Source organism: Aquarana catesbeiana, linkage group LG13, assembly GCF_042186555.1.
Source record: "Aquarana catesbeiana isolate 2022-GZ linkage group LG13, ASM4218655v1, whole genome shotgun sequence".
In the NCBI taxonomy this organism is placed as follows: Eukaryota; Metazoa; Chordata; class Amphibia; order Anura; family Ranidae; genus Aquarana; species Aquarana catesbeiana.
In genome coordinates this window covers 79,203,904-79,214,575 of record NC_133336.1, presented here as the reverse complement: position 1 = coordinate 79,214,575, position 10,672 = coordinate 79,203,904, and the positions used below count along the sequence as shown (strand labels likewise).

The 10,672-nt window shown below is 44.2% G+C and overlaps 1 protein-coding gene across 2 annotated transcripts in view; it reads left to right on the top strand.

Annotated features, from left to right (window-relative positions):
* The first annotated feature begins 1,919 nt into the window (after nt 1–1,919).
* The window catches only part of STARD9 (StAR related lipid transfer domain containing 9), a 241,619-nt gene continuing 232,866 nt past the window's right edge, over nt 1,920–10,672 (top strand). For both annotated transcript variants that reach the window (XM_073610372.1, XM_073610370.1), the window contains exon 1: nt 1,920–2,083. In XM_073610372.1, coding sequence (XP_073466473.1) covers nt 2,037–2,083 — 47 coding nt within the window. In that variant the 5' untranslated portion in view covers nt 1,920–2,036. The remainder of the gene's footprint in view (nt 2,084–10,672) is intronic.

Below are 10,672 nucleotides of genomic sequence, written 5' to 3'. Positions count from 1 at the left end.
GTGGGGTAAGGATTTTTCGCAGGCAAATTTTCAAGGCAATGGCTGGTGTTAGTGCTTCAATCATCCCCGGCACCATGGTTGTTATGGTGTCAGGATGATTGAAACACATTATTTCTATCATTACATTGTAATATAAACTGAATCAGTTCAACTCACCATAATGCAGAATCATTGGGAGCCCTGAGCGTGTCACTTGCCACCATCTCTTGTCACTTGCCACTATGCCTGCCACCAGATGGGGATGTCACTTGCCACGCTGCCTGCCACCAGATGGGGATGTCACTTGCCACGCTGCCTGCCACCAGATGGGGATGTCACTTGCCACGCTGCCTGCCACCAGATGGGGATGTCACTTGCCACCATGCCTGCCACCAGATGGGGATGTCACTTGCCACCAGATTGGGATGTCCCTTGTCATGCTGCCTGCCACCAGAAGGAGGAGGGCGGAACAGTGGTGCGGGCAATGAGGGATGTCATCTTTCTCCCCTGCCGCCGCACCGCTGACATTACTTGCTACTCTCAATTTTTTCAAAAATGGCGCCGGGCGGCGCAATCACGCTACTGCGCATGCGCCGCCTGGCTGAGCGCTTATGAGCTTTCCCGAGCCCGGCCGGCTTCGGAACGGCACATGCGCAGTTTCGTGGTCGGCTCGCGGCCACCTTTTCTATGGGCACTGGTGCCCATAATAGACTGTAATCGGCAGCACGAAAGGGGGGGCGGCCGCGAAGTCGCTGCAGGAGCGGCCCTGCCCCTACACCACTGCCGCCCCGAGGCCTGGCCTCGGTGGCCTTGTGGCTAATCCGGCCCTGGGGGTTACACACAGAGTGCAGAGTTCAGGGGTGTGCTACATACATTGTGTAGAGTTAAGGAGTTCACTTCGCCTTCTTCCAAAGCTGCTTACTTACTGCATCCCCTATCCACATCTCACTTTCACCCCTCTTCAGCTTTGGCCCCTCAATGCAACCACCCCTTCCACTGCCCCCATCTTCTCCCAACCCTCCATAGAAGATCCACCATCTTCCACATGTCTTACTTGTGTATTAAGTTGAAGCGCCGGCTCTAGTACCTCCCGCACACTGTAGGTGGCTCTGCCTCTATCACTTACAGGGAGATCATCCAGTAGGGGTTTTGGAATCTGCACTGCCCCCCCCCCCCCACCTTCACATCCTTTGTCCCCACCCTGCTCTCAGTGGGAGCCGCTCAGGAGATCAGATCTGTGGGAGCCGATGGGAAATAAGCCATCATTGATAAAAAGCCGGACTTCTTTTTTTACAAGTGATAGCGGTGAGAAGGGAACAGAAAGAACTGAGTTCCACCAAGTTCCAGCTGAAAAAAAGCCCTGCTTAGGAGTATAATGTGCAGGCCAAGTACTGACAGGAGGGAAGATGGAGGGACGTTTAGTGACCCATCCTGTGTAGGGAGATGTATAGTGTTTTAGGATAAATAATAATAAAATATTGAATTTTTATAAACATTTTTTAGATATCAGCTGTGTACTCTTTTTTCCCCTTTCTGTTTTTGATCTATAATATGGTTATGAAGGGAATACTCCGCATTGTTCATGGTGAGCCTGTATAAGGGGACATACTAAAGGGAATGACAGAATGGAATGTGATCTAGTGACATAACTCCTCCATTGCTTATTTGTGTTCTGTATGCTGTCAGTGGAGTTGTGTCCTTGTAGCGGTGTAGTCGGTGTATGAGGAGGACGCTACATGTTTCCCTAGTGATTACAAACTATTCTTCTGTAGACTGACAGCTAGACACGCCCCTCCTTAAAGGGGCAGCTCCGTGACTGGCCGGGCAGGCTGGGATTATCCCGCCCAGTGCAGAGAAGGGACAGGATAGGGACACACTTCAGGGAAGCCACGCCCAGGCAATAGATTGTTATTGTAGCAGGCCCCGCCTACCCCGTGCAGTGTGCTCTGATGAAGTACACGCCTAGTTCCTCAGCGTCCAGCCCGGGGGAGTCCGGGGAGAGCCGCTTCGTGTGTGCCGGAGATCGGGGCTGGACATGAGGAGCTCTACATGTACAAATGGCCAATGTACGGGTAGCTCTCCGGGTGCGACCTCTCAGCAAAAGGTAAGAGGAGCCTAATATTGTTATCTGAGCGCAATTATAAGGGATAGAGCCGAGTACACTGCACACTTCTCTGCAAGCTCTGCATCCATTCCCTTATCCTCTGTGTGTACAATGCATGTAAGTAGGTACACTCCTCATACAATGCAGATCGGTAGGTACACTCCTCATACAATGTAGGTAGGTACACTCCTCATACAAAACACATAGGTAGGTACATGTCTTCTACAATACACATAGGTAGGTACACTCCTCATACAATGTAGGTAGGTACACTCCTCATACAATGCACACAGGTAGGTACACTCCTTATACAATGCACATAGGTAAGTACATGTCTTCTACAATGTACATAGGTAGGTACACTCCTCATACAATGTAGGTAGGTACACTCCTCATACAATGCACACAGGTAGGTACACTCCTTATACAATGCACATAGGTAAGTACATGTCTTCTACAATGTACATAGGTAGGTACACTCCTCCTTATATAATGCACACAGGTAGGTACACTCCTTATACACAGCATAGCCCGGACACATGTGTGATGTGGGTGTCAGGGGTAATAGATCTGCCTGTTGTAGTGACAATGGATGACACTGGGCACGATCTGTGATTGGACAGTTGTTCTGTATCTAGTTCCCATTACTGTTGTAAATTCTGTGTGTGTTTCTATTTTTAAGGTGGTACTGAGTATACATCACGTAACAGGACCATAAAGTGTACATATAGTCAAAACTTTAAATAAAATGGGCTTGTTGCCTGTGTCGTCGCTAAGTTCATCCAATCCGATTTGTCCTGGTGACCATTGTCACTGAAACAGAGAGCAATGGGAGATCGGAGGTTTTATGGTTGTCACCAGAACAAGAGTAGAGAGGAAATGATCCAATGGGGACAACTAAGAGGATAACCTCCTTCATTTTGTAGTGATTTCCTCTCATCTTGATTGCAGTCTTAGGACAGGAAGTGACATTTCCCCAGGGGGATATAGACAGTGAACATTTAACGAGGATTTCCGCCCCCCACCAAAAAATTAATAGTCAGCAGCTACAAATACCGTACCTGCTGACTTTTAATATCAGGACACTTACCCCTCAAACGATTTTCTGGCTCTCGGGTGCTGCTGCCGCCATTCGTAGTAAGCGAAACGTGCAGGGAAACCTTTCAGCTTCCCAGTTCCCTACTGTACATGCACAAAATGCACTGTGCTTTTGAATTGGTCCGGTGGCAGAGGAAGTAGGAGGAGGGCCGAGGTTGTCGCAGAGCATTCTCCTGGAAGTGGGTGATGGGTTCCTGTCAAAAACAGGTACCCCCCCCTCGAAAGGTGCCAAATATGGCACCATAGGGGGGAAGGCAGATAAGCGGAGCTCCACTTTAACTGATAGATTTTTAATCCTTTCCTACTCTATTCAAAACAAAAAAAAAAAAGAACCATTTTATACAGTTTAGGTGGCCTTTGCATGCGAAGGAGAACAGAGAAGAGGCTCAAAGCTGGAGGCAAAACTTTTTTTTTTAATTGAGTTTTGGCTAGAGTGGAGAGGGGTTAGAACATCTGTATGGTTTTTACTTCTGTCTGTGTCCCTGTTAGGGAGAATGACCTTCTGTATTTGTCATTTTTATTGGGAATTAAAGAAAATCCCAAATTTTGGATTGTCATAAAAACCTTTGCTGATTTTTTTTTTTTTTTTTTTCAGTCACAGCAATAAATAAAGATTTCATTATGGGATCAGCAAAATGTTACACAATCGTCATCAATCTTATTTCCCGTAATAATATTCAGCAGTAGTTCACACACACGGTAGTAGAATGGTCTTTTTTATGATAGACGGTAAAATGTGTGCATCCCAGCCTTACCTCTTCCTGTAAAACCTAATCGATCCTGCATACGTTGGATCGGAGAAGGAGACATACTTCCTTAAATCCATTTCCTGTTGTATCCCCAGTTCCCCTTGTCTGGGATTTAAATTGCTGTGTGAGAGGAGCTGCTTTGTAACCATAAAGAGTGCTGGGTGCCTGGAACGGCTTTAGAAATCATGGAGGGGGTACCTACAGAACTAAGCAACATAGTTTGCTTTCAAAACAAAGCTGCGTACTTGTTTTCATTTCTAGTTTATTTTACCCAAGTTCCTTATCTGGACATGCTACAGCCCATACCAAGTATGAAGAAGAGTCCAGATGGGGTTTAGTTGCAGAGCTGATCCGCTTTTTTTGAAGGTGGGGGCGGCTCATGAAGCTTAGTAGTGGACAGTTGTATTCTATTGTAATTACAGTTAGCCCTGCGGTAAGGAAACATTTTCCCTAAAGGGGGTCTGCCCTTGTAACACAAGGGTTAAATGCTCATTGCAGCCCTCCTAGACATGTAACCCTTTCCTGTTGTTCAGCTTTAAGGCTCCGCTCTCAGCATTGAGCATGCACTTTTTTTTTTGTGCACCACATTTAGGGCAACCCATTTATTTTTAAGATCTGTCCTATGTGCGAGAAACACACAAAAAAAAAGGTGCATGCGTTATTTTAAAAGATCACAGCACATGTTACTGCATGTGTTTGCAAGATGCGTGGGGGGGGGGGGGGGGGGGGTGCAAAGGGCTTTTGTGTGTTGTGAAAAAGTGTGCGATTTTGAAAACGTTCCCGTATTGCACTGATGTGAACGAAGCCCAAGGGCTGTGTTGCAACATAAAGCAGTTCTATGGTGAAAATGTAAAATCATTAAAATATTTTTCCACATTGTATTTCAATTATTTGTGGCCCACACCTATTATGAATCACCTTGAAGTTCACAATAAAGATATTTGCCAGCACACCACGGATCTTCAAGTTGAGTCCAATAGTTTTTATTTATTGACGTATGATCATATCACAAAGTGCAACGTTTCGGAGTTACGCAGGAGCCTTCGTCAGGAGTTGCACGTTGCTGTCAGGAACCACGAATCAGACCGAGACAGAAGTATAGTTAAATCACACTTGTTTATTAATAATAATAATAATAGGAGAAACCGAGTAAGCGTAGTCAAAACAAGCCAGAGTTCAGTAACCGGATCGGGTAGTCAGCCAAGCAAATGTCAGAGAGCCAGAGATAAACGTAGTAGTACAGCAAGCAGGATCGGGAGACAGAAGGAACTTCAATCGAGCAAGTCTTCAGCAGGAGAAAGTCTCTGTGATGTTGGCGAAGGCAGAGATCAAGTGAGCTGGACGACTTTAAGTAGGCGGGACTGACGAGCAGAATCAACAACAGCTGGGTAACTGGAGAGAGATGGGAGCTGGCAATTAGCCGACAGCTGAGCGTCCAGCTCAGAGAAGGAAGGGCTGAGCCCAGCCCTGACAGTTGCACTTTGTTTGTGATGTGATCATACTTCAATAAAAAAAACAGTTGGACTCAACTTGAAGATCCGTGGTGTGATGGCAAATATCTTTATTGTGGCTTTCATGATCCAGTCTCCAGCTGGTGGTTGCTACATCACCCAGGACTTTAGAGCTTCCTCCAGGAATGTGCGTGATGGGAATATGGATTATTACCACCTTGAAGTTTGTGAAGATTCTCATGCATTACTTCCTTGAATTGTGTGACACCGATTCACTCGGCCCTGTGAGTAGGCACTGCTGTGTCACAGAATTCACAGAACCCGCCTTCTGAACTACAAGGGTTGCCAAGAGGAAGTATTTCAGAAGGCAGAGTCAGTACAGTAATCAGTACAGTGCAGGCAGCAAGGCACCATTGAAAAAAAAAAAAAAAAAAGCAGAAGCGGCTAGGGATGCAGAGAATCCATAAGTTGTGCAAAGAGATAGCTGGCAGCCAGGCATCAATCACAACATGAAATAAGAATGCTCAAGTCAGTCTATATTGGATTGTTAAAAATAACTAACTTTGTATTGCTATCACAATGCTGATATTATAAAATGAGACCACAGATTTCCTGTAATACACACTTTTTAAAATTTTATTTTTTACAAAATGTTTTAGGTATCAGTATCGGCACTGAGTAGATGTTTTCCAGGCATCTAGGTAGCAGCCCAGGTGCATTAATCAATCTCTAAGGCCTGATTCACACCTAGGCATTTTTAGTGCTTTTTGCAGATTTGCACAACAGTCCATTTAACATGGTTTCCTATGGAACAAGTTCTGTAGTGCAAATCTGCAACATGCAAAAAGCATTAAAAATGCATAGGTGTGAATCAGGCCTAAAGCCTTGTTTAATTTCTCCCCCTATATTGTGGCACAGTTAGGCTCGATTCACACCTATGCATGTTGCTTTTGAGCGTTTTTGGAGTTTTTTTTGTCATGCTTGCCACGTTTTTACAGCGTTTTTGCCGTGTTTTGCGTTTTTTTTTTTACAGTTAAAAAAAAAAAGCCAAAAACGCATCAAAAACGCTGTAAAAACGCTGCACTTGCGTTTTTGATGCTGGTCCATTGAATTCTATTACATGCAAAACGCTGCATTTTGCATGAAAAAAAGTCCCTGACCCTTTCCAAAAATGCAGAGATACAAAAAGGCATTGATGTGAACATGTTCCATAGGAACCCATGTTAAAATATTCCCATGCATTTCTGCAAAGTGCATCAAAAAACGCGCTAGTGTGAATGGAGCCTTAGGCTGGATTCACACTTATGCATTTTTAATGGTTTTTGCATTTTGCAGATTTGCACTAAAGTCCATTTAACATTGTTTCCTATGGAACATGTTCTGTAGAGCAAATCTGCAAATTGCAAAAAGCACTAAAAATGCATAGGTGTGAATCCAGCCTAAGGCTGGATTCACACCTATGCATGTTGCTTTTGGGCGTTTTTGGAGGTTTTTTTTTCATGCTTGCCACGTTTTTGAGCAGCGTTTTTGCGGCGTTTTTGCCGCGATTTGCGTTTTTTTTTTTTTTTTTTTTTTTATAGTTTTTTTTACAGTCTAAAAAAAAAAAAAAAAAAAAAAAAAAGATAAAAAAAAAAAAACCGGCAAAAACGGTGCAAAAACGGTGCAAAAACGGTGCACTTGCGTTTTTGATGCTTGTCCATTGAAATCCATTACATGCAAAACGCTGCTTTTTGCATGAAAAAAAGTCCCCGACCCTTTCCAAAAATGCAGAGAAACAAAAAGGCATTGATGTGAACATGTTCCATAGGAACCCATGTTAAAAAATTCCCGTGCATTTCTGCAAAATGCAAAATGCATCAAAAAATGCGCTAGTGTGAATGGAGCCTTAGACCCTTTCACACTGGGGCGCTTTTCATTCATTTTAGCACTAAAAATAGCGCCTGTAAGGCTCGATTCACATCATTTTTGTGATGCTTGCCACATTTTTGAGCAGCGTTTTTGTAGCGTTTTTGCCGCGTTTTGGGTTTTTTTTTTACAGTTTTTTTTTTTACAGTTTTTTTTAGACTGTATACAGTTACAAAAAAAAAAAAAAAAGCCAAAAATGCTGCACTTGCGTTTTTGATGCTGGTCCATTGAATTCTGTTACATGCAAAACGCTGCATTTTTCATGAAAAAAAGTCCCTGACCCTTTCCACAAATGCAAAAATGCATTGATGTGAACATGTTCCATAGGAACCCATGTTAAAAAATTCCCATGCATTTCTGCAAAATGCATCAAAAAACACGCTATGCATGTTGCTTTTGAGCGTTTTTGGAGTTTTTTTTTCATGCTTGCCACGTTTTTGAGCAGCGTTTTTACAGCGTTTTTGCGGCGTTTTGCGTTTTTTTTTTTTTTTTTTTTTTTTTTACATTTTTTTTTTTTTTTTAAACTGTAAAAAAAAAAAAAAACGGCAAAAACGCTGCAAAAACGGTGCACATGCGTTTTTGATGCTGGTCCATTGAATTGTATTACATGCAAAACGCTGCATTTTGCATGAAAAAAAGTCCCTGACCCTTTCCAAAAATGCAGAGATACAAAAAGGCATTGATGTGAACATGTTCCATAGGAACCCATGTTAAAAAATTCCCATGCATGTCTGCAAAATGCAAAATGCATCAAAAAACGCGCTAGTGTGAATGGAGCCTTAGGGGCCTTTCATGCCTCCCCAGTGTGAAAGCCTGAGTGCTTTTACACAGGGTCGATGCGCTTGCAGGACGGGAAAAAAAGTCCTGCAAGCAGTGTCTTTGGAGCAGTGTATACATCGCTTCTAAACCGCCCCTGCCATTGAAATCAGTGGGCAGCGTTGCCAAAGCGCCTGCAAAGCGCTTTTTGGGCGCTTTTAACCCCTTCCTCAGCCACTAGTGGCCGAAAAGAGCCCCCTATAATAGCGATAAAGCGTGGCTAAAACTAGCGACGTTTTACTGCTATTCAATTATTTCCATACAATTACTGTACACATTAAGGCTGCTTTCACACTGCAGCCACGTTGGCGGTAAAGCACTGCTCGTTTTAGCTGAGCTTTTCGGCCACTAGTGGGATGCTTTTAACCCCGCTAGCGGCCAAAGAAAGGGTTAAACTGCCCTTGTTGCTGCGCTTCCAAAGCGCTTTTCAGGCACTTTTGAAGCACTGCCCATTTATTCCAGGTGCAGGGGCGGTTTTGGAATGCTGTATACACCGCTCCTACACCGCCCCAAAGATGCTGCTTGCAGGACTTTTTTTTCACATCCCGCAAGCGCACCGCCCCAGTGTGAAGGCATTCGGGCTTTCACACGGGTGTGGCATGGGAGGCAGTTTTCAGGCGATATTTTAAATTCTAAAACGCCTGAAAACTGCCTCAGTGTGAAAGTAGCTTAAGGGCCAGTTCACACCACATGCAGTCCAGTACTTGTTTTTTCTGCATCAAAAACACATGGAAAGAAGGTTATATGGTTTCCAATGGCATAGTTCACACCAGTGCGGTCAGTTCCAGGGCTTTCCAGTTCCAGAAAAAAAAAAGTAGAACATGCTGCATTTTTCCTGCACTGGACTGTACTGGAACGCTGTAAAACGCATCAAAAACGCACCAGAACCTAGTACAGTGAAAAAAAAAATGCATCTGGAATGCATCCAGAAACGCATCAAAAACACACCGTAACGTGCGAAAAGGCATTAAATACGTGAACGCAGAAACGCATCCGGAACGGATGTGGAGTATGTTTTTGTGGTGTTAACCAGCCCTAAATGAAAATCGGATGTTGTCACTTACGATAAAAATGTTCTCACCTTGCACCCTCAGTTTTTTGTCATCTGAAAAGTTAGAATTGGCTGTTGAAAGCACTATACTAATGATCAGATAATTAGACGATCGTTCCTTGTATGGAAATGTTGTGTGAATTTCCTATTTTATGTGTGTGTGGGGGGGCCTTAAGTTAGTACTTGTCTTGCGGAATGAAGTTTAATGTAATGTGTTTGTAATCTGGGACGCTCCTACTTTTTCATGTATGATCATTGTGAGTTGGAGCTTGTAGAGTCTGGTCTCCAATACATGTAGTGCTGTGTACAGCGGGGTGCAGCTTGTGACTCTAGCTTTGTGTGTGCTCACTCCTTTGTTTTTTATTAGCAACAGGGTTTGTGAGGCAACACAAGCAAACAAGTGTGGGAAGAATAGCACAGTAGTCTGCGTTCTTAATACTGTCAGACTCCATTTACACTTATGTTGAAGCAACAGTGCATGCGCGAGTTTGCTTGTTGTGTTTACGCATTAAATAATTGCACAGCCTTGTATTTCATCAATGAAATTTAATTGTCTGAGGTGGAGAGGTGAATGATATCGCAATCTCCACCTCAACCAATCAGTGGAAGCCTTGTATTGTACAAGACTTCCTGTGAATGGTTGGCAGTGCTTAATCTGACTCGATCTTGTTTGGGGAGAAGGACAGGAAGTCCTCATTCCGCTGCCGGAACACAATATTGTATACATATCTAGCTGATGCTATATACAGTTTATACAGCGCTCCCGGCAGACGCATCTGTTAGTAAAGGAAACCGTTCATTTGGACCAGCTTGGTCCAAACAATTTAAAGTGGTTCTAAAGCCTAAAATTATATTAAAGGCTTTTTATTTATTTTTTAAATTTTTGTAAATAACATGTTATACTTACCTGCTCTGTGTAATGGTTTTGCACAGAGCAGCCCAGATCCTCCTCTTCTTGGGTCCCTCGCTGGTGCTCCTGGACCCTCCCTCCTGCCCCCACTGGAAAGGGGGGCACCCAAGTAGGCTCGTTCCATGTCCATTCACACACAGAGCCGTGGCTCCGCCCTGCACCCTCTCTCTCCTGATTGGCTCACTGGCTGTGATTGCCAGCAGCAGGAGCCAATGGCTGCTGCACAGAGAAGGTTTTTGCCTTCATGCATAGAATGGAAAAAAAAAAAACTTGGGCCTTTACAACCACTTTAATGCATTCTATCCATTAAGGTAAAAAAACGTTCTTTGTAACCGAATCCCCCAGTAACCCTAAGACCCCTTTCACATTGTGCCACCACCGGTGACAGCTATAAAGCGGTGCTATTTTTAGCGCCGCTTTACCGTCGTTTTAGCGGCGCTATTCGGTGGTTTTAACCCCCCGCTATCGGCTGAAAAAGGGTTAAATCTGTCCGCAAAACACCGCTGGAGCGCTATCGCAGCGCTGCCCCATTGATTTCAACGGGGAGCAGCGGTGGAGGAGAGCGGTGAGTTCACTGCTCATTCACCGCTCCAAAGAAGCTGCTGGCAG